Source organism: Vitis vinifera, chromosome 17 (assembly GCF_030704535.1).
Source record: "Vitis vinifera cultivar Pinot Noir 40024 chromosome 17, ASM3070453v1".
Classification (NCBI taxonomy): Eukaryota; Viridiplantae; Streptophyta; class Magnoliopsida; order Vitales; family Vitaceae; genus Vitis; species Vitis vinifera.
The window spans coordinates 1,142,311-1,166,058 of NC_081821.1; the positions used below are offsets into that span (position 1 = coordinate 1,142,311).

The 23,748-nt window shown below is 30.6% G+C and overlaps 3 protein-coding genes across 4 annotated transcripts; 1 reads left to right on the forward strand and 2 right to left on the reverse strand.

Annotated features, from left to right (window-relative positions):
* The first annotated feature begins 4,656 nt into the window (after positions 1–4,656).
* On the forward strand, positions 4,657–5,151 carry LOC100268140 (auxin-responsive protein SAUR71). Its single transcript, XM_002280374.3, has one exon. It carries the CDS (start codon positions 4,657–4,659, stop codon positions 5,149–5,151), a length of 495 nt encoding a protein of 164 aa, XP_002280410.1.
* A 4,458-nt stretch (positions 5,152–9,609) lies between these two features.
* Positions 9,610–11,896, reverse strand: LOC100854389 (omega-hydroxypalmitate O-feruloyl transferase). 2 transcript variants are annotated; one of them, XM_003634174.4, is made up of 3 exons: positions 11,462–11,896; positions 10,891–11,371; positions 9,610–10,794 (listed from the first exon to the last, which is right to left on the reverse strand). In XM_003634174.4, exons 2-3 carry the CDS (start codon positions 11,332–11,334, stop codon positions 9,937–9,939), a joined length of 1,302 nt encoding a protein of 433 aa, XP_003634222.1. In that variant the 5' UTR covers positions 11,335–11,371; positions 11,462–11,896; the 3' UTR covers positions 9,610–9,936. The 2 variants fall into 2 exon arrangements, with proteins under 2 accessions (XP_003634222.1, XP_059590014.1); XM_059734031.1 differs by having other exon boundaries at positions 10,891–11,583.
* A 2,379-nt stretch (positions 11,897–14,275) lies between these two features.
* On the reverse strand, positions 14,276–20,946 carry LOC100245819 (DEK domain-containing chromatin-associated protein 1). The gene is made up of 11 exons (XM_010665470.3): positions 20,107–20,946; positions 19,990–20,023; positions 18,321–18,400; positions 18,084–18,143; positions 17,768–17,881; positions 17,602–17,682; positions 17,415–17,495; positions 15,363–15,864; positions 14,959–15,056; positions 14,829–14,859; positions 14,276–14,742 (listed from the first exon to the last, which is right to left on the reverse strand). The coding sequence occupies exons 1-11, from the start codon at positions 20,545–20,547 to the stop codon at positions 14,552–14,554; spliced, it is 1,713 nt and encodes a 570-aa protein (XP_010663772.1). The 5' UTR covers positions 20,548–20,946; the 3' UTR covers positions 14,276–14,551.
* Between the last annotated feature and the right edge of the window lie 2,802 nt (positions 20,947–23,748).

Consider the following 23,748-nt stretch of genomic DNA (forward strand, 5'->3'; position numbering starts at 1 on the left):
TGTTTTTTTTTTTTTTTTTTGGATTTTTACAAAAAAACAATTTATTTTTTAAATTTAGGTGGTTTGTTTTTCTACCTTTTTATGATTTATAATTTTTTTACTAAATTAAAAAATTCAAAATATTTAACTTTTTTTAAATAAAAAATAATATATTGATTTTTTTTACTTTTTAATACTTAATAGAAATAAAATAATACAAAAACAAACAACTTAATATTTAACACTATTAAGCATTAAGTTTTTATTTAGAATTAAGTAAAAAAATAAACACCACGTATGAGTATATAAAGGGTTAAAAAATAAACATTTTTAATCACTTATTTAAAAAAAAATGTTGTTAGGGTAAAAAGATATTTTTTAAAAAATATTAAGTATTTGATTAAATTTAGGAAACACTTTTTAAATTTTGAAAAATTACTTATAGCATTAAAAAATTATTTTTAGCATTTTTTGGAAAAACATTTGATAAATGATTCATCTAAAAAATGCTTTCATAGAAAACGTTTTTGTTAGTTTATGGGTTCTCCATTTTGATCATAACAGACCATGATTATTGTGAATGATTTTGAATCAGAAAACGAAACTCTCACTTGATTAAGAGTTTGAGAAAAAATGGACATAGGTAAGGAATTTCAAACCTCTATAAAATTGTGTTTATTCTTTTCAACTTAATCTCTTTACATTTGTTCCTTATTTTACTTAAAATTGTTGTACTTGAAATTTTTTTTCAAAAACCCAATCCCTTCCCCTCTTGATTTTTTTCTTAATGAGATTAGTCTTATTTTGTCAATTTTCATTAAAAGCATTTTGACTAAAAACATTGTCAAACTCACTCTAAAATTGATTTGATTCATTTGTTAGCCTATGGATTCTTTTAATCACATTTTGATCATAACAAACCATGATTATTGCAAATGATTTGAATAAAGAAAGTTTCATTTTTTTATTTAAAAATTAAAAAGGATATTCAAGAAAATCATTAATTGATTGAATGAATGCAAAATTGAGGCATATGAAAGACCACTTCATCTTATGAAATATATGTAAGGTGAATGTGTTGGTGCACTTAGGATTTTCATATTAAGTCATGCATCTTTAAAAACTTAGTTTATGCGTTATTAAAGTTAAATTTTCATCAAAACTCAAGTTTTCTAATATAAACCTTAAGCAAATTATTTTAAAATTGACACATTAATATGTTGAAAGACCTTACATAAGTATTGGAAGTTAAAGAAATGTAGAAAGCTAGGTTTCGAGGACAAAATAGATGAACCAGTCAAGGGGATTTGCCAACCTGCTCAACCAATTAAGTCTTCCCGGTCGATGAGCGGTCATAGGATGCAAAAATATTCTCTCTTTTCCAATAGTTATGCATTCCCGGTCGAGAGTGAAATATTTCCCAATTGAGGCCCAATGGTCACCTGTCATGCATTTAATGCTTAACAACTAATCAACTGGTCGATGCTACTTTTTGACATTTTTTATGACCGATACTAGAAACTTATAAATCGAAAGTTCTACTACATTTATATGTAAAAGAACACCTACAATCAATTTCTTACTTACCCTTTCTTCATTCAAAGCTCTCATTTCTTTCATTTGATACATTAACCGTTTACATGCATATCATTTAGTGCACCTTGTCATTCATCTTAGTTTTCTTGTGTTTGAACTTTTATTAAGCTAAATTGAGAGTTTCCTTAATTGTTGATTAAGTGAGGTTGTGTAAATAAAAAGCTTCAAGTTAATAAATATTTGAAGGATTGTGTAAGAGTTCATTAGAGTTAGAATCCAAATGTAAAAACTTTGGAAGTTTGGTTGAAACTTCAAGGATAGTGGAACTCTCACTCGATTAAGAGTTTGAGGAAAGTGGACATAGGTAAGAAGTGTCAAACCACTCTAAAATTGTGTTTATTCTCTCCAACTCAATCTTTTTACATTTGTTCCTTATTTTACTTAAAATTGTTGTACTTGAATTTTTTTTTCAAAAGCCCAATCCCTTCCCCTCTTGATTGTTTTTCATATTAGTCTTGTTTTCTCAATTTTCATTAAAAGCAATTTGACTAAAAACATTGTCAAACTCATTCTAAAATTGTCTTTTCAAAAAAAATAATAGTGTTTTTTTTTATAGTCTTTCTATTAAAAGTATTTTTTATGATTTTTTTAAAAGTATTTTGGGAAAAAGTATTCATCAAAGAAACGCTTAAAATCAATTTTCAATATTTAAAAAAAAAATTAAATAAAATATTTTTTCTAAAAGTATTTATTACGTCAGAAATACATCTAAAAAACACTATAATCGGTTTTTAATTCACTTTTTACATTAAACGTATATTTTAACAAAAATAATTCATTTTTTGTCATTTAAAAAAATAAGTTCTACATGAGATTTTAAGGAGTTGTAGTTGTAGAATTATTTGTACAAGAATGCCTTTTTAAAAAATATTTTTAAGAATTATGGATGGTATCCTTGTGAAAAGCCCTTTTCAAATGAGCGGGCTGACCAAGCTTTTTTTGGACCTCTGCTGATCTGCAGCCAAGCTTATTGGCTAAATCACCAAATTTGACCTTGATTAATATTTGTTAATTATGTATTTAGGTTTTATCATTAAGTATTGATTAAAATAATAGAGAAAATGCATGTATGGTCAAATGTGAAGCACCATTAAAATAGTTCGACATCCACCGTGTTGAGACTAGGTCTTCCACGTGGGCTTCTGATGAATCAAACCCACACACAGAGTGTGGTTTGATTTATTACGTAAGTCTTAAATAAATTCATTAAAAATATGTTTCATTAAATTATTACGTAAGACAAAATTTAATAATTTTAAATTATGAAAAAATACGTAAGTCTTAATAATCTTTTTAAAAAAATTCCATATTTATTGATTTAATTTGAAATATATATATATATATATATATATATATATATACATATATTTTAATTCCTCGGCTAATCAATAATGTCTCTTTGGGTGTAATTGTAATATTTAGAATGATTATTATTTTTTTTTGATGATATATTATATAATTTATATTAAATTATTTAGCATGACAACAAGTATTTTTTATGCCATTTCTTAAAAAAAAATTATATATTTTCCCTAAACCAAATGAATCAAATCAAACCATATCAAATTGATTCTAATTTAATTAAAATCATTTAAAATTATCTAAAAATCAATCAAAATTAAATCATACTTACCCTTTTTTTTTTAATTTTTGGACCATATTTTTTCCTCTTTAACTTTTTTTTTATTAATTTTTTCACTTTTTCTTTTCTTAAAACCAAACATAACAAAACAAGATACAATAGTAGAAAGTTTTACTATTTCAAGAATAAAATATAATAAAAATTATTTTAAAACTTTATATACTTTAAAATTATTCATTTAAATAAATCGTATATAAAACTTTTTATCATATTTAAATTAAAGATAACTCGAGAATAATTATAAATTATTATAATAAAAAAAGTAATATTCATAATTCTATTATATTTATTAATAAATGATATTTAAAAGTTATTTTAGGATCTAAATATTTATTATTATCATCATATTTATAAATAAATAAATAAATACAACAACGTATTAATTTATAGGTATTCTACTTGGTACTCTCATTTCATAAAAATAAAATTAAAAAATACAAAACTTTATTATATAATTTAAAGGAAACCTTAAAAAATTATTACACAAACAAAGGTCCATACTCCCGACAAATGTATACCCAATATAGGGTTCATTTTTCAACTAATTCAACACATAAATTATAGCGTTCACACATTTTATCCAACTAGCTTCGTAGTTTTGATAATTAACTAGTGAGTTAATTGGAGAATGATTTAAAAAATTACCAAATAAATAATCTTTGTATTTCATTTGGAAAACAGATAATAATCTTAATTTGTTAATATTTTTGTCCTAAATTAGAGTTATGTTTGGTTATATGAAAGTACTAAAAAATATTTAAAAAATTAATTTTCATGTTTGGTTTTATTAAGTAAAATACGGAAGAATGTGAAATATAATAAAAAATGTATAAATTTATTAATTATCTAATTTAATATAAAAGATAAAAAAAATAAGTAAAATAAGTTTGAAATTTCATAAAAAAAATTATTATTTTTAAATCTATTTTTTATTTTTTTATTTTTTTTGCCTCGAATTTTCTCCAACCTCATCCCAATTTAGTTTCATATCCAAAGAATATGCTTTTTTTTTTCTTTTTTTCTTTTTTGAGTTTTTCCTTTTTTGATTCATTATTCCATGCACCGCAGGAGTTGACCAATTCACTGCATTGCAATTTGCAACTTGCAACTTGCAACTTGCAGTGGGCCTCCCTTGAGGTCTTGAGTCTTGACGTTATCTCGAAGTATACGAATTCAAACTAAAAGCATCTGGGATTGACCCATATAATAATAGTAATAATTTAAGCACAGAAATGATACGGGTTATATATGAGGCGCCCTATATAAAGGGACTGCGGTTGCCTCTTTCTTTCAGAGATCAGCTTCTGTCTTCTCTTTCTCTAAAGCTTTGTTTTCAAGCTTTTCAGCGCTGATTAATTACCCATAAGGGCACAGAAGTTGTCAAAGTATATGTCCTTCTTCTTGGAAGATCAACTCTTTCTGAGTCTGTGATTGTAAGAATGGATTCTGTAAAGGGGAAAGGGAAGAAATCTGTGATGCTCAAGGCATGGGAGAGATGGCAATCCATATGTCCCAGAGCCAAGAAATCAATATTACTGATCATCCCATTTAGCCCTTCAAAAACATCAGAAGTTGGTAAGCCTAAAAAAAAGTCCCCAATGCCTCCCAAAGGCTACTTCCCAGTCTATGTCGGAGCCCAGAAACAACGGTTCGTGATCAAGACCCAGCTCGCCAAGCACCCACTATTCAAGACGCTGCTAGAGGAAGCTGAATTGGAATATGGGTACAGTAATGGAGGCCCTGTGTTGCTTCCATGCGATGTTGATACCTTCTACGAAGTGTTGGTACAAATGGAGAGTGGTGGGGCTCAAGAGAGTAGTTCCCGTGGCGGCACGTTTAGCTTCCTGAGCCCATCTCCTCGTCCGGGCTGCGGCGAAATGGCCGAGGGTTATGGCCACTACAGCCTGCTCAGTCCATCTCGGATGGTTAGGTGAATTGAGCATCGACTGATTCCACAAGGTCTGATGAGCTTTCCTCAGTAACCCCACATGCCATTGCTTCGATGCCATGCAGCGCCTTCATACTCCCTACGGAAAAGTCAGCTGAGTCGAAAAGGTGAAAGCACGCAGGGACGAAGCTGGTGGGGATTTGCCGGCCGGTTGTGCTTTTCCCAAGGCTTATGGTTTCTATAGCCTTCATGTTTGTGAATATCGATCTTTTGCGATTATGTGAGGAGTGTTGGCCTGCAACCTTTGTACTATGAAAGTTGTAGACATTCCCATGAAAGAAAAACTCTCCTTTCAAAATCCTCCCACCATTAAAACTAATTAATTCAAAGCTGAGACAAAAAGAAAGAAAAATATGTGTACACAATGGTTTTTTTTGGAAGTGCATGGTAATGCAAATTTATCGATCTTGGATAGTTGCAGGTGTTTCAAATCTATGTTAGAAAAGCATTAACCATCTCTTCATAAAAATCAAGTGGTAGCAAATAAGGTAGGTCGAATCGTTTATGAAATTTGATATCATCATCACCATCAGAATAACACATCACAGGCTGAAAACCAGCCTTGTTGTACTCCAAAATTTCCTCGCCTCTGGTTTTTCGATTGAAGTTAGACTATTTCATCTAAGAACAAGTTAGTTAATAGAACAGAGTAGTTAAATCTTTTAAAATCTTCTTAATCTTTACGGCATCTTCTAAAATACTTCCCAGTAGATGAGGCTATCGATCTCTGAATTTTCATATGTCAAACAAAGGAATAAATCAAACAGAAGATTCCACTGTCCTCCCTTTTTCAAATGATCATTTTCATGATCACCAAACACAAATTTTCACCCAAAGAGACTTTTAAAATCCATTTCTGTTCATGAAATCTTAAAGAATTTTAAGTTCGCATTCATTCAAGTCAACACTTCTCTTCGGTTTTTTTTTTTTTTTTTGCCGAATAAGAACTGGCGGTGTCTTTTCTTGATTCTTCAGTTCTTCCTCACTTTCTTTTGGATAAGAAAGGCGTTAAGTCTTCGTTGTTTCTTGACTTTGAATATGAGAATTAGGGATCTTTGACCATTTTCTCCGTTTCTTTCTTTCTTTTTTGTGGGTAGAGTTGATTCTAGTTTAATTAATGCCTTAACCCCAATGTGAAACAGCCGGGAATTATTATTAACTGAACGTCTAGGACTTGGCGTCAAGACAAATAAATAATTGAGAAGTTAAAATATTCCAATTAGTCTCCATTAATTGGCTTGCATGGGGTTACGTGGGAAATTTGAAATTTGAATTAATTTATCTGAAATTTGTATTAATTTATCTGAAATTAATGATGGAGATTCTATGATATAGAGATTAATTTATATATTAAAATATAGTTTAAGTTAACTAATAAGCTTTTATTTAATTCTTATATATAACTTTCTAATATGTAAATGTTAGTCTAATTATATATATATATATATATGAGTGTGACACAAACTTTGAATTTGGGTACGTTCTAAAATATTAATAAAAGATTTAATCTTGGGTATATTGAATATTAATTAATTTTAAATTAAGATGATAAAAGTCCAACCTAAAAATTGGTATTAGATACAACCATCAATCATGGGAGTTGAAATTCTCACAAGACATAAGTTTTTCAATAATTTATTAATGGAATAACCTATTTTCTAATATTATTAAACCTTTTATTGTTTATACCAAAAAATAAAAAAAGTCACATGAGAGAAGGTGGTCACCCAAGAGGGAGTTTTGCTCAGATTTTCATTTTTGAGTTTCACTAACAAATTAATTAACATGTTTTATAGCCTTAAGTAGAAATTCAAAATTTTGTTTTTAATAATAAAATTCATTTACATTATGTTTGGTTCCATAAAATTTAAGGGAAAATATGAGAAAAATAAAATAAAAAATAAAGTTAAAGTTATTAAATTATTTTTACAATTTCTAATTAATTGTAATTTTTTATAAAAAAAAAATTCTATATGACAACCAAATATGATAAAATCATTTTTCGTAATTTTTTTCATTTCTTTAGTACTTTACAGGATCCAAATATAACCTTAATAACTAAAATATGAAAAATAATTGAAATTATATATTTATCTATAATGCAAAGGTTTTTAGAGTGTTTTTGTATCTTTTTAATTATTCCTCACAAATTCTCCACAAAAAAACACCTTAATTTTATTCTAGAAAATTAGCATATTTTACAATAATTTTTCAAAAATAATACTAATATTAGAAAAATATTATTAATAAGCAATAACCACATATTCAGACATCACCTCCTAACCAAAGCTTTTTTTTTCACTCTTTCATATACTATACTAGATATTACACTTAAAAAAATGTTCAATATTAACTAATTTAATCCATAATTATGATATCACATATTGGTTAAGGGGAAAAGTTTAAGACATTAATAGCCTTCTTTTTTAACCGTAAGCCATGTTTCAAAACCGTGAAAGTCTAATAAACTCAAAACAAATTGTAATACCCAAAACCCAATTTAGGGGTAAAATCATAATTTGAAAATTATTAATTAATTAAAGTAATTTAATAAGGGTAAAAACATATTTTTGTATTTAAAACCCTTAAATATAAATTAGATATTTCATATCTTTTCTATTCAGAAAACCCTTTTACACAGATATTAAAAAGATCAGAGAGCATAGGGGTAAAGATTTGAAGGTGTAGGATTTGAAAATCAATTTTTCAGGTAAGATTTTTAATCCTTAAATTAATATTTTATATTTATTAATTAGTTTTGAACACTTTAGATATTATTTGGAATATCTCAATTTTGATTAGGGTTCATTTAATTAATTTCTAGGTCAAAAAGATTAAAAATTTTATAAACATAGTTTGAATTACATAAAATTTGTGAGTATGGAGGTTAAAAGTTTTGACTTTAGAGAGGAAAAAAAAATGATGAAAGATGCCTAAGAAGGATTTGGCATGTTGAAAAAAAAAAAAAGAATTTCATGAGTATTTGTTAAGTTTTAGTATGAGATTTAAATAATACTAATAATAGTTTAATGCAAATAAATATTCTTAAAAGATTAAATTTAGATAAGTTAGAAAAAAAATTATTATTTAGGAAGTTGAAAATAATATTTGATGGTAATAATATTAATATGAAAAATTAATTAGGATCCATAATACTAAATAAAATATTTTTAAGATTGTCAAATTTGTATATTTAGATAAATAACTAATAATCAATATTGTGTATAATATTATATTAGGTGATAAGTAAATTCGTCAAGCTAAATACTTCAAGTTTTTGAGTACTTCTTCGAGGTAAGGGAAATTAATGCAGATTTTTATAAAAGAAAATAATTTTCTTTTTATATTGTATTTTGAAATGTGTAAAAATATTATTTTTATCTTTTCGCATGGATCAAATATGTGTTTTGCATGGAAAACCTTTTTGAGAATTTTCTTTGTTTATTTATGAAAAGTGAAAAATTAAGGAGATATGATATTTTGTTTTGTAAGTTTGAATTAATGAAATAAAGTGTTCGACTTTGGATTATATGGTCCCAGTCAACGAGTTATAATTGTTGACATCTTCAGCCCTAATCAACGGGTTATAATAGTTGATATTATATGACCCTAAACATATTATAATAGTTGACCTTATGGCTCTAGTCAACGGGTTATAATTATTGACATTTGGTTTTGTTCACTTTAAATTGAACAAATTTGAAACTAGTTACTCAATTGTGAAGTCCCACCTAATTGGACACCATTTGTCATGCGATAACCAGAGTAAAGATATTTTGAATGTATTTGATTTGGTTTTGATGAGAAATTGTTTTGAAATGGATACGAGAAAGTTTTGTTGAAAAGTTTGAATGTATTAATCTTTTGAACTCAAAAGTTTTTATGAAAATAAGTATATGTTATATCTCTAATTTGCAAGCATGATTGAAAATGTTTTATTCATGAAACTGCATTGATGTTCCTTATTGAGTTTTAAACTCATGCCCTTTCGTTAATAATTTTTCAAGTACTCTCAGTTTAGGTGAGGAGTGATGACTAGGTTGGGGAATTTTTCTTTGTTAAGATTTTGGTTCAAACTTTATTTTGAACATTGTTTAGATGTTAAATTTTAATTCATGTTTAAATTATTTGAATTTTGAGTTATTTGGACAATAACACTTTGGTTTATACATTATTTTTTTTTTAAAATTGATACTTGGAAATTTCAGATGAATTTTATCCTACTACTCTGAACATGAATTTGGTAATTGGTAATTTCCAATTACAAAACGAATGTTTATGTTTGTTTTAACTTTGAGCCTTTAGGCTTAAGGTGTGAAATGATCGTCATGCTCTTAGAGTGGGTTTTAGGGCGTAACACAAATACTATCTATGGATGAGGAAGCGGGTCATTACAATTACAATAAGTATGAATTCCATTTCCCAATCAAAATAATAGGATACATTTAAACTCTGAAATCACATGATATTATTATCAGCAAATACAGAACAAACTTCTCAATTGAATAATAAACAACATCAAAGAGAAAAAAAATTTGATAGGACAGACACTGGAACCTCCACATAAATTCAAAGAAAATGAGCACAGAGAAGAAACAGGGGACACAATTGCACTTCTACAGCCTTTGATTCAGAGTCACCATCCTCTCCTTTTGAATTGATTTATATTCATTAGGATTTGGAGGCATGTAGTCCATCAGGGTTTCAGTTGTTTGAAGAATAAAAAAACCAGAAAGAACCTCCATGAAAACCAGCACCAGACCACTGGTTTCTAGAACTGCATCAGTTCTTCAAACACCTTCATAGCTGAAGCTGGCAAACCCAGAAGCACATTTATGCTTTTCCTTTCTTTTCCATGAGATAAGAACAGAATCACTTCCTTCTCCGGCAAGGCCACCGGCCCTGACAAAATGGGCTCCCCCCATCCGAAGTCTGTGGTATGGAAAGACAGCCTAGACCAAGTAGTAACGAGGAGTGTCGCAGCAAGAGAAGGCCTGGCTCTTGTGATCTCGAAATAGTCTATGGCTGACCTCATGAAGCTGTCTGTCACCATCTTAACTGCCTCCTGAACCAGCCCTACTGCAAATGAAAGTGGGTTCTCCAGCAGCTCACCTGCGCTGCAGAGAGAATTTGTCAACACAATCCCATTCCCACAGTAGCCTGTCGGTATTGGTGGCTGGAATCTGGACCGTCCGTCGACAGCAAAGAGGAGCTTCGTCTGTTGCTCGGGCTTCATGCCCAAGGCCTTGCTGCGAGCCCTCCAGACAAAGGCGGAGAGGGCTTCAAATGTAGTGCACTTGGGGAGAACCCCGTCTTCCATGGCTATCATCTTGAGTTGATCAAGCTTTTCAGGGTCGAAACAGAAGGATCTGTAGAGCATTTCCTCCTCATAAAGCTTCATGGTGTTTGATACATCCTCAATTTCAGCGAATTCATGATGGGGGAACTCTATCTTGGGTGGGTTTCTAGCTCTGAGTATGCTCCTGTCCAGGAATGGAGGCACCTTCAGGGGCAAGCCTCTGGCAGTTTCCCCCCATGAGTTCACAAATTCCATGGCACCAAGCCCATCAAATATACAGTGATTCATACATAGCCCAAGAACAAATCCTCCACACTTGAACTTAGTCACCTGAAAACATAAACTTATCAGCCTTAAACTGTCTCAGAATCAATAGAATAAATCATCAAGAACATTAGTTCATATTTTGAGTTCAGAGCTACAAACCTGAGCAACAAGAGGAGGTGTCTCCAGTATGTTCCTAGCACCAGGAATATCATAAACAAGCTTCCCAAGAGTCACGGGGTCGGGTTTTGTTATGTCGCCGATCTCTTCTACAGCACAATTAGCTTCAGCCTCGACAAAAACAGCACCTTCCCCGGTACAATCCACAATCAGTTTACCCTCTGAGCTGATCGTTAGCCTCCCAGCAAGGGGGTAGTAGTGAACAAGAACCTTTGATAAGGCATCCTTGATGATTTCTGCAGCTCTCTCATTGCCTTTGGCCTCAGATTTAAAGCAGTAAATAGTTCGAACAATCACTGCAATGTTCTGGTCGAGGTTGGAGAGGAAGTAGAGACCCTTCTCTGTGTCCTCTGCCGGAGGAACCAAGGTTGGTTCCTCTTGCTTAACACTAAGTTCAAACACACCATTGCTGCTAGCCTTTGCCATTAGAATGCAGTCTCCAAGATCAGAGAACAAAAAAAACCTAAGGAAAAAAAAAAAAAAAGGTTAACAAAGATGAGCTAAAAAACAGATTTTTAGAAGCAGAATTCTGAGAATTCTGTAAGAAACATACCTGCAGAGTGGGAAGATTGAATCAGAGACAAATGGGGTTCTTACTGAAATGAGGTGGGTTGCATATTTCTTTGGGAATGAAGCAGAGGGGATATATATAGAAAGAGCAAGGCAACATTGTTTGAGAATTTTCTGCTTTGATTATTGAAATGTACAGACAAAAAGGACAGGTGGGGGTACCTGATTGGAGACGTTCATACGCAAAGGGGTTTCAGTGGAGGAGGGCCTACAGTAAGAGAAAAAAATGTTGTTTTTTTTCTTCTTTTTTGAGTCTGATTTTGGGCATGGTCTTCAGCAGACTCTGCTAATGCCAGATGGATGGGAGTAGGCTACTGGCCGAAAACCAACACATGACCAGTCAATAAGTCTGGCGTGGGAGAGAAGAGACTGTGGGGTTTGGTTGGTGGGGTTGGCCTCCAAAATTTGGTTTATTCTCCACATTTAAAAACCAAATATCCTTCTTTCTCTATCATTTTTCCATAAAATAAATTGGCATCTTTAGGAGCTTAAATGAAAATCTAAAAGTTTATATAACCTATCTAATCCAATTAAAACTAAATAAATCACTTAAATTGTCAAAACCTTATAAAGCTATATTCAATTTAGAAATAATTGAAATTAATTTAGTCGATTCAATTTTTAGTTTTTTTGCCTATTGATCAGTAAAAATGATTAAAAATCGAATCAAATCAACATTACAAGACACATTTTTTTATGATTTATGATTGTTTATTATGTATATTCAATTAGACCTAAATAGGTTTTAAATTATTTTTAGAACGTATTTAAGTTTAATGTATAAATTAGTTTTCATCTAATTAAATCAAACCAATATTAAATAAGTTTGATTTAGAGCGTTTTTATTTAGAAGTTTAATTTTTCTTTCAAAACTCAACTTAATATACCTCACTTAAATTATTACATTTTAAAAATATATATTGAAAAAATAATTTTTAAATGGAAGTTGACGTTGGAAAAAAACAAATTTAAGTTGAAAAGATTGAAGCTATCTTTTAATTATTGTAGATTTTAAATTATTTTTCTAACAACCATTTCTAATAAATATTTAAAAAAAACTGACAATCAAGAGAGGGTGAAGTAAATTACTATTTTTTGGGGGTGGTGGGGGGGACACTGCAAAAGACAGAAGGGAAAGAAAAGATTAAGACAGAAAACGGTTGAAACTTTGCAATCAACCAGAGGTGGGAAAAGCAGAGGAGGGTTTAAGATTTCCCCTCAAATTTCTTCCATTAGTTAAACAAGAAATACTAACAATGATTTTTCACCAACCGTTCTTACTTTTTAAGAAGTCTTAACACAAAATTCAAAATCCAGACAGACTCACGAGTAGGCATTGGGCAATGATTACAGCCACGTTGATTTATTCTTTTTTATTTTATTTTGTTTTAAGGGGAAAATTACAAAAAAAAAAAAAAAAAAAAAAAACCTAATGACTAATTCCAACCAAAATATAAATGTACGTTTAAGAACAAATTTTATTAAGTTTTAATTTTAAAATACAATTGATGAATTTTTTATAATAAATTTTTTTTTAAGAATTTACTTTAAAGTCTAAAGTGAGGATGGTTTTTAAAACAAAATTGTTTTATTTATTTATTTTAATAATATTTTGACTAATGATTAAAAATATAAAGGATATTTCAAAAAATATTTATACGGTATTAAAATCTCTTTTTTCGCTCTTCGTCGTACCTCAACCAAACAATCCTAATTTAGTCATTTATTGTACGCGTGTTAAGAAGGGTGGGTATGAATGTATGATGAATTAGAAGTTTCTTCCTAAATCTCTTTTCTTAATTCCTATGAAAAAGGACGTGGTTTTTCCTGCATATCAAGAATTGAGATGAACACATCTCGCATTGGGCATGTTTGTTTGCCTTTTCTTGGGGAAAAGTAAGCCTTAGCAACTGTGTTTGAAAACAACTTTTCTCTCCAAAAAAAAATACACATTTAATAATAATAAAAAACAATTTTTATTTTTGAAAATAATTTATTTGAAGTAAATTACACAACCAAGCTTATTTTTTTATTCTTTCAAAAAAAATAAGAAAACATGTTTAAAAAGCCACATTTGATAATCAAAAAATAAAAAAACTATTTTCTATTCTTTAAAATTTAAAAAAAAAAAATCTTAAAACCATTTATATACAAATTATTTTAGAAAATAACTACATAAAAATATAAATAATCACTAAAAATAAAATACTCCATATAAAAATTATTTTAAAATATAAAAAATACATGAAAAACATTTCAAATTCTCAAAAATACATTTCCACTAGTTTTTAAAAATTATTCTCAAAAACTATTGTTTTAAAATTATTTTAAAAAATAATTATCTAAAAGAGGTTGATAGCCATTGTAAAAAACCATATTTTAAAACTCAAAAAACAAGTGAGATGAACACATCTGGCACTGGACATGTTTCTTTCTTACGAAAGGAGTATCAAAGCTGGCACATCATTTGGTTGACTGGGTATATTTTTATATTACACCCCATGTGGCAAAAGGAAGCATATCTTCACTAGGACTAATCTTTTCAGCTCAAAAAATTCAAGTACATAAAATCAGCAAACCAACATATCTACTCCCACCTAATTCAGATCTGAATATAAACACCAAATCCAAACTGATTTTCTAAATTCAGCAGAACAAATTGCAAAATCCATTTTTTCGAAAAAGCTTTTAAAATCCAAGCAACATTTTCAACTTCCTGATTCAAAAAAGATATCCTGGGCAGCTGGAAACTCATAAAGTCAATGAGGAAAGGCAAAAGGAGTCGACTATGAGTAGATTGGCAAGGCAACAAGAAATAAAATATTAAAATATATAACCAACAAATGAGAATTAAGGTCAGCTTTGAGGGTGACTAGCAAGATGTATATGGTACAAATAAATCCTTGCTGGGAGGTTTTGTCCCTGAAAGGTAAAGATATCCAAATTGCAACTCTACTCTACGGTCTATGGGAACTGCTGCTGAAACCTCTGTACATAGGAGATCTACCAGAGTAAGTCCACTACATACCTTTAAGTATATTGTTATGATGTTTCTCCAACCCAGCTGAATGAGCTAAGCCTCATCATCCCCATCTCCATCCCCGTCTCCTTCCCCATCCTTGTCATCTGCATCATTTCCAGCTTCAGCGTTTTCCTCGGCTTCCTCCTCTTCATCTTCATCATCACTCATGCTGTTTATTACATCTGTAATTATAGCCTTCACCTCTGTCTTTCTATGCATTAGATCCAAGTCAAAGTGGGTACCTAAATCAGCCACATTCGACAAGAGGTCGAGTTAAATTAAAATTACCACAAATTTTTAGCATGATAAATCGAAAACTGAGCCTTACCAAGTTGCCTGAGAATATCTGATAAAGTTGCCTGCATTGGGACAAAGAAGTGAAACTTTGAGAATGATAACTACAGGAAACCTGACCATTAGAAAACAGTGCAATGCCTGGATAAGAGGGCACTACTTACAGTATTAAAGTCTACTTGCTTCAGAATATCTACTACTACTGCATGCATTTCTTCTCTGCTGGGTTCTGGCTTTGCCTTCTTGCTAGTTTTGCCTTTTCCTGATTCCAACAGATTCAATATGATAATTAAGAATTAAGTGGTAATGAAACACACTTGAACAAATTATGGTAAGGTGCCTCTAAGCAAAATAAAATAGAGAAGGCAAAATACTGATAAGCCCCTAAACTTCAAAGAATATTCCATTTGACAACTACTTATATATCTTGAAAACCCAACATTGGCTTTTATAGTTACATGCATGGAGGATGCATCTAAGGTTGCTAACAGTGAAAGCATAGAACATGATGAATTCAAGCAAAAGTGTATGTATTAGAGTCCTCAAAACATAAACAGAAGGTCCATACCTAGATCCTTTGATGAAACCTTTTCTGTCGCCCTGCTTGATCGTTTTTTACTAGCAGTTTTTTCCTTGGCAGGATCACTTTGATCCTTCTGGCTTTCCTTTTCAGCCTTTCTCTTTTTAGCTGAAGATTCCTTGGATTTAGGAGCAACAGAAGTATCATCAGCATCAGCTTTTTTGGAAGTTGAACTAGAAGATTTTTTTGTCAATTTTGCAGGGCTTTTCACAGATCTTGAAGCAGAGGCCTTCTTGCCCCTGTGTTTAGCCCCTGAATCCTCCTTTACACTCTTTCTAGATGAAGCTTTTTTAGTTGTTTTCTGTTCCTTCTTCTCCTCTTCCTCTTCCTCAGATTTAGTCTCCTCTTGATCACTCTGTTCTTTCATAGCTGTATCATTGTCCTCCACTTCATCTGAATCATCTCTGCTCGCTGAAGCTTCAACTTCATCTTCTCCCTCCACTTCAGATGAAGGCCTTTGCTTATCCCCAACTGAAGTTTGTTTTCGTTTCTAGGTTGAGAAAAGAATCAGCAAAAAATGAGTCAAATAAAGACAAACTACAAAACTTGTTATGAGTAATGACCATCAACTAAGATATCATCTCCTTGTTTCCGAAGGATAGAAATTGGACCCAATTACAAAAGTGTCTGTATGTATGGGAGTTATGCACAACCAAAAAAGAGAGATAAATGCCACACCATGAATGCAAAAAAATTTCAGGAGGCCATGTTTATTATAAATCTTGGCACAACCCTGTTTCTTAATGGCCAATGGCAAATAATTGTATTTGGATAAAATACAAGATTGATAAACGGATGGTAACAAAAAAGAGCAAGTAGATGACTAACATTGAAGATAAGTCGATATTATGATACATGGAGCATAGTACTAATCACGTTTACTATAATGCTTGAAGAATCACTTGTTTTTTTCTTCACACTTGTTGCATATAGCAACCTTTTGGAATTTAATAAATGACCCTATTATTATACAAATGTGATTTTAAGACTTGCACCAACTTATTGGTTAAAAAGCTATGAGAAAAACAACAAATTGGTTCAATTTCCATTGTAAGACTAAATATCATCTAAGCATACTTCTTTATTTGCATTTCAATACTCTAGATTCTCCTATTTATTGGGGCAGTAAACATTCTTACTGTGAGATGTGGAAGGAGCTCAATACAGAGTTTAGCACCCAACACAGGTACAATATACTTAGAACAGCAACTATAGAAGAAAGCTAAAATAAAACGTGTGTCAGTGCATGGAAAAGCATTTGACATGTGGGAAATATAAAAACAAAATGCTAGGAAAAAAAAAAGTACAAAGGAAATTTCAAACATTGATAGACCAGACAATCCATATAAAATCATGTTTTCAGATTAGACCTTGTTTGTTGGCTGTAATCCTTTCTAGAAAAGCTCTGGTTTGAGTCAAGTAGCGTGAGACAAGAATAACCGATGAGTTGTAAGATTGTTTTTATTTAATAAATTTAGTCAGAAATTGTGAAAAATGAAAAATAAATAAACAGCATAAAACCTCTTACAAGATATTAAATAACTTAAAGCACAGTGAAATTACTAACTATGTCAAACATTTCTCTATTGGGATCAGTCAGAAGTATGAAAGCATGAAAGTTAGAGTGTGTTGAAATGAGATAAAATTCAACTGTTTAGTAATTGATGATGGACTGCACCTAATAATGCTAGTCACACCCTATGAGTTTTGTTAGTAAGGGTAACCAGTAAACTTTTTATAGGCCTTTATTTAGTAGGCATGAGAATGCAGTACAATGAATTGGACTTAAAACAAATGCATACTTACATAAGTCCAAATGAGTATACATTTAAATGGATATAACATAGGAATGGATACAATGCATATCATACAAGCAATATGTAATATCTTGCCCTTAAACCTTCACTAAATACCAATTTACTTGGAAGCAAAGATCAGTGCATGATCCGAGTATCATTTCCAGTAGAAAACCCCTCCTCTGCACCAAAGTTTGACCACTCTAAAAGGTTTTATATATGGATAATGCATAAAAATACAAACCTTGGCTGGCTTTTCCATAGACGTCTCTCCAGGACTAGTGCTTTTGCTTGGTGTTACCTTCCTCTTGCGAATTTTTCCCTTCTGAGATTAAGATGGACAACAAATTTCACTAACCTCTATTTTAAAAACCTACACAACTTAAATTATAAAATACATACCCAAAAAGAAAAGGCAAAAGTAAGAAAACCTGTTCCTTATCAGCAAGCAAAACATCAGTTGTAGCATGTGGGGATTCCAAAAATTCCAGTAACTTTGCAGAGAGTTCTTCCTGAAAGCATAGCTCAGCTTGATAAAATGATCAATAGTTTTAGTAACTGAAAAAAACAATAGAAAATATTATTTAATTTAATTACCTTTCTAACAATGGCTTTGTTTATTGGAATATTCAGCACATCACAGAAATCCACTAATTTTTCTTTAATGCATTTGTCAAGTTTCTCCTTTACTTTTGCCTTCTGCTTTTCCTCCTGAGAATCATAAAAACCAACTAATTACTTGAAGTTTGAAGCTACAAACAACCAGCATTTTGTGAGACTGTATACTTGACCTAACATGAACCCACCATGTGTTCATGTGCACAGATGTTTATGGATGGAAAATTATGAGTGTTGTGCATGCAAAAACTGGAAGTGATGAAAAGGTAAAAACAAAGCACATAAAATAAAATACCTCATTCTCAACCCATACATAGCCAGAAAATTGGCCTATATTCCTTTTCAAAGTATGTATCTGCAAAAGAAATACTGGAATTAACTCTTACATAGATTGCAAGTTTCATTCTTACAAGTGATCTGGTGTTCATCAAATAGAGACATGGTGTAAAAAGGTGTGAAAAACAAAGACTATCAAATCTAAATGAAGAAACCAAATTAGCTGGATTCTTAAAAACGTAAAGGAAAAAATCACCTTGGCTTTCTTCCCAAAAAGAATTGTGTGAAGTGTCTGCAAGTTTTCATCAGGTTTTTTCTTTGACAGCTTGAAAGCCACTGAAATGGTTCATAAGGTCAGAAAAAAAAAATAATTCAGCCTTCTGTGCCAGAATAAGCATGAATGAATAACACCAGCAAGACACAAAACTCTGCAAAGCTACCACAAATGGAAAGTTTATTCTCTACATGTTCAGAATTCAGATCATTCTACTATATGTCAAAATCCATCCTTTCCACTCTCAACAAAAAAAAGTTACTCTGAATTTGGTTTCAGCTTATTACCTTTTATTCTGGTCCAATACTTCTTAAATTCTTACATTTTCATTTTGTTCAATTAAAAATCAAAGCAAGGATAAAAATGATGTACATAAACTAATCTATTCATTTGACAGAATAGCTCAAGCATGCAACAATTATCTGAATGCCTCATAAAATCTCAATAAAATTCCAAGTGTGGCCTCCTAGACACAGAAAACAAAGAGAACTACAGGGTAAGTGATAACACAGGAGTTGGGATCAACTGATAATGGAGGCTAAAATTTTTCTTAAGAATTTTTTTTTCTTTTTTTTTCTAGGTAAGTATGTACTGACACGAAAGTTAAGGCAGGGAGGTAAAATTTTCCTTACGAATGCTGAAAATATGTGAAAACACATTCACACGAATTTTTTTTTATTTTCCGCTGTGTCTTAGATTGCAATTGTGCAAGCAGAATGAGAATACTACTGAAAAGGATCGATACCTGATTTAATCCATGACCTCAATTATGAAATACGAAGACATAGTCATGCACCAAATGATAATTACAAGGTGAAACATTACAATATTGCAGGGAACACTACCTACACTTTTATTTCAAATAACCACCAAAATGATTACATAAACTTTATCAAGCAAGAACCAATGCTTCAAGACTGTAAATATATGCAGATTTTTAAACAAGAAACCTCAAATATTTTATCCTTCCAATGAGGCAACAAAGAATATTATACCTCCCATAATATGCTATTCATACAGTAAAGAAACACTTCTAGTTGATTAGGTTATAGCAGAAAAAAGTAGATCAGCAATTCCAATTATCTAATTTTTTGTTTAAAGGGAAAGAAAACAATAACAAGACATTGGTAAGACAGGTCAGTTTGAGCATGACCAGAAAACTCATAACCTAATACAATTACTGGTACTCTTACCTGCTGAATTAAATCTCACCTCTTTAGAATATGCCAAAAGTAATTTCTATAATGAATCAATGAACATCAAAAACTTGAAAGCTCTAATCCTTGAAACACAACAAAATGGGCATCACAAAACTAATTGTTTCCCTGAACAACCAATCATATAGGTCCTATAGAAAAGAAGTTATGGAATCAATTACATGAAAACTCCTTGTGGGTATAGATAGTTATCGCAGAACAATAATCAAAAAATATTGAAGCAGAGCGTACAGACATATTTTCGTCTTATTCTTGTTTCCAATAGCTACTTGCATCTATTAAAAAGAATGTGTTAAGAAAACATCTTGTTTATGGAACCCAAAAAAATGACCATCAGAAAAGAAAAGAAAAAAGTCCATTAACAAGTTAGCCTAATAAATAATGAAGCACTATTGTAGAGATTACAAGAAAAATTATGCACAAGCAAAACGCACCATTGGGGATATCCTTAAGCTGTGTGCCAGTGCCCTGAAATGCAAATAATGCACAACTCAAATCAAAATATGAAATACGTTGAAAATGATGGAAAATGAACAGAGAATTGCACATGCCTTCTCAATTGACAATCCCTTGCTCGCAGAGGCTCGTCCCGGTAACGGTTCCGAGTACCGTTCAACCGTTTTCCTCTCCCTTGTAGGCCTCTCATTTGGCGTAACAGGTTCTTTACGACTCGAAGCCTTCGCTTTCTTGGCCGCCGATTCTTGCCCCGATTTCTTCCCCTCGCGCTGGCCTCTCTTTGAGCCCTGCTTCCTACTTCGTTTCCCTTTCTTGCTCTCAACCTTTTCCTCCTTACTCTCGTCTTCCTTCACATCACCTTCCTCTTCCTTTCCTTCGTTTTCCTCGTTCTCCCGAGAAACAGATTTCTCCGGAAAATCCTCGCCTTCCTTCTCCTTCTTCTCCTCCGCCTCACTCTGCTCCCTCTCTTCTCTCACCTCTTCCTTGCCCCCCAGCCCATCCTCTACCTTCGTATCCGCTAGGGTTTCAGTCGCCATCCAAGCGAACAATCAAACTATCGGCAAAAACCAAAAAACACGCACACACGCAGACTATGGCTAAAACCCTAGGGTTCGAAGAACAAACCCTAGAGATCGCAGGGAGGGATGAAAAGGGCAGTGGCGCATGGACGCTTCGCGGTCGGCCCTGAAAACGGCATCGTTTGGAGATGGACGTTACGGTTGGGAGTGTAGGAAAGTGAAGAAAGGTAAAACAAAAAGGGGGTTACACTAGAAGGAAGGTGTCTGAAGGGCGAATGTCTAAGAGAGAGACAGACAGAGAAAGAGAGAGAGTGGGGTACGTGGGCGCGTGAATCGGGTGTAGAATTTGAGGCAAATTTGTTAAGGGCGGGCTGAATTGGTGGGGTTCAAAATTTCATGCCAAAATAGTGAGCGGGCTGGCTCCGATTTTCACCCCCTCCTCCTTCCCGGCTTTTTTAATTAAAATTTTTCTCAAAATTCTCTTCAAAGTTCACACCACCTATTGGTCAAACCCTTTTTCTTTCTTTCTATTTTTCTTTTGTTCCCTCGTATTGCGTTGACTCTCTTTGTTAAATTGGAAACCATATATGCTAAGATATAAACATTGGATATGATTTTTTATATAGAGGATTTATATACACTTATTATATATATATATAAATGATCAAAGTATTTGAAATTTATGAATTTTCGTTATTGGATTTTACAAGATAAATTTTAGGAGTGAGAAAATAAAATTTTGTGATGATTTTGTATGAAATTCTAATAAATTATCTTATAATGGGTATATTAAATTGTATTTTTTAAAATATTATAAATATGATATAGCAGTATTCAAAGATAAAAGCATATATATTGATATTATATCATATATATATCATGAGATTAAATTTATATTATTGCATACAAGTATTTTGAATTCTTTGTTTTCATTTTTTTACATCGTGTTCAAGATATATATATTTATATATATATATATATATCACGTCTATAAAAAATGATAAAAAAAATATCGATGAATTATTGATACCCCTTTATTGATATCAATAATTGACCTTCTATAAAAAATAAAAATAAAAACACTTTATATTAATTTGTTTATATTGACATCGATATATATCATGAAATTTAATTTATATGATCCCATATTGGTATTTTGATTTATTCTTTTTCTTTCATTATATTATGTTTGAAACATACATCACATTTGTAAATAGGGATAGAAAGTATCAATGAATTGTCGTTACCCCTCAGTTGATTTCAATTGCTAACAAAAGTTTCGATAATTGAGCCTCTGTCAAAATATTTTATATGAATTTGTTTGTTGGATTTAACTTTTATTTCGTTCAAATTATTATATAATTTTGTAAATCCTATAAAACCAATAATTTTATATCATTGATAGAAATCATTAATTGCAAAATCAAAAAGATAAACCCCATTGAGTTTCCTTGTGAGTTAACATATACTATCAATGATGTATTCGAAACATGTTTATCAATAAAAAGTGCTGTCATTTTTCAAAAGTCGAACATGCCTACAAGTAAGTTTACTGATAAAATTAGGGAAAAAGTATGTTTCCATGTACTCATATGAAAAAAAATCATAAAATAAAAATAAAAATTTTAAATAGTTATTTTTTAAAAATTAACATTTTATGCACTTTTTTGTTTTAACTATTTTTAGAGGATTTTTATTTTATTTTAATTTTTATATGAGTGTATGAAAATACATTTTGTTACTAAAAATAATGATTTCACACGGACTAAATTAACGTTTTTACCATTGAAAGAAAAACATGTGTCGTATCAATTTGATACTATATACTTCACATACGATAAATGAAGAAAAAAAAAAGGTAGATCAATTTTGATATTGATGAATAACAAAATGAACGTCAAGTTAATAATGCTATATTTTTAGAGAATAATTATAGTATTTTCAAACAAGTGCTTAATACATGTATGCATCTCTATTTTAGTGAAGTATTGCACTTGATAAACATTTTTGTTGCTATTTTTCAATACGTGTGCATGTTTTGTGGTTAATACTAAATCCAACCTAACTAATGAATACACTACTTGTGAATAATGGATTATCTTCGCTATTCACCAAAATATTTTTATTATTGTTATATGAAAATAATAATAATAATAATAATAGCGGGATGGTTAATCGGGTTATATTTGACTATAGTCTAAATTGAAAATAAAACAATCACAAAAAAATAGTAAACGGTCAATAATTCAATATTAATATATTGGGGTTTTTTTGTAAAACTTAATATTTATTATTTAATGACTTAAATTTATTTTGAGTTAAATTATACATAAGTTGTTAATTTAAAATTGATTACTTGATTATTATTTTAAGTATTAAGAGTGTTTGATAAAATTAACTTAAAAGTAATTTTAAATGATTAAATTGACATATTTATTTTTATAAATTATAAATATGACAAAAAATGTTAAATAACAATGAAAATTGTAGAATAGCAAAGGAGATCACGAAGACTATTAAAACAAATCGAGTAAAAAGTTAAAACGAAGACGTAAAATAATAATTATTACTTAAACTTGTTATTAACTTTAAGTTATTTTACTAAACATATTTAATTTATTTAATGATTTGAATTAAACTATTAAATCACTTTTAAGTTATTAAGCTGGATTACAAAACATCCACTTCATATCATGCTAAAATTTGATTATAGTAATTTTTTTAATTATAGAAAACATTTAAAACTACAACAAGTTTCTTGAAGCAGTAGGAAAATACAACATTTTAGAAAGTATGGGTGGAAACGAATTGAGTGTCAAAATATTTGTAAAAGTAATATCTTTAAACCACATGAATACTAGATTTTGAGCGTGTTTGATAATGATTATGAGAAGTGTTTTTAACTTCTTTATTTTTTAAGTATTATAAATACTATAAAAACTTTTCAAAATAATTGTCAAACATACTATTTATTTATTTTAAGTCGGTATATTATGTAAAACCATGCTCACGAAATTTATTTTTAATATAACTTAAAACATTTGTTGAAAATATTGATTTTAAGATCATTTTAATCATATTGTTGGTTTTTGCCGCAAAGGGAAGAAAAAAAAAGAAGCCGAGATTTCTTGGTCGCATGGATGATTGCGTGGACCAAGAGAACTAAATTGTTAATTGTTTTTAGATTGAGCCTAAAATCACCTCAATTAAAAAAAGAAG

Coding starts and splice junctions, on each gene's coding strand:
- LOC100245819 (XM_010665470.3), bottom strand. CDS start 20,547: ATGGCGACTGAAACCCTAGCGGATACGAAGGTAGAGGATGGGCTGGGG. Junction 20,024..20,106: donor AGGGATTGTCAATTGAGAAG/GCATGTGCAATT, acceptor TTTGCATTTCAG/GGCACTGGCACACAGCTTAA. Junction 18,144..18,320: donor TTTTTGGGAAGAAAGCCAAG/GTGATTTTTTCC, acceptor TTTCTTTTGCAG/ATACATACTTTGAAAAGGAA.
- LOC100268140 (XM_002280374.3), top strand. CDS start 4,657: ATGGATTCTGTAAAGGGGAAAGGGAAGAAATCTGTGATGCTCAAGGCA.
- LOC100854389 (XM_003634174.4), bottom strand. CDS start 11,334: ATGGCAAAGGCTAGCAGCAATGGTGTGTTTGAACTTAGTGTTAAGCAA. Junction 10,795..10,890: donor CACCTCCTCTTGTTGCTCAG/GTTTGTAGCTCT, acceptor TTATGTTTTCAG/GTGACTAAGTTCAAGTGTGG.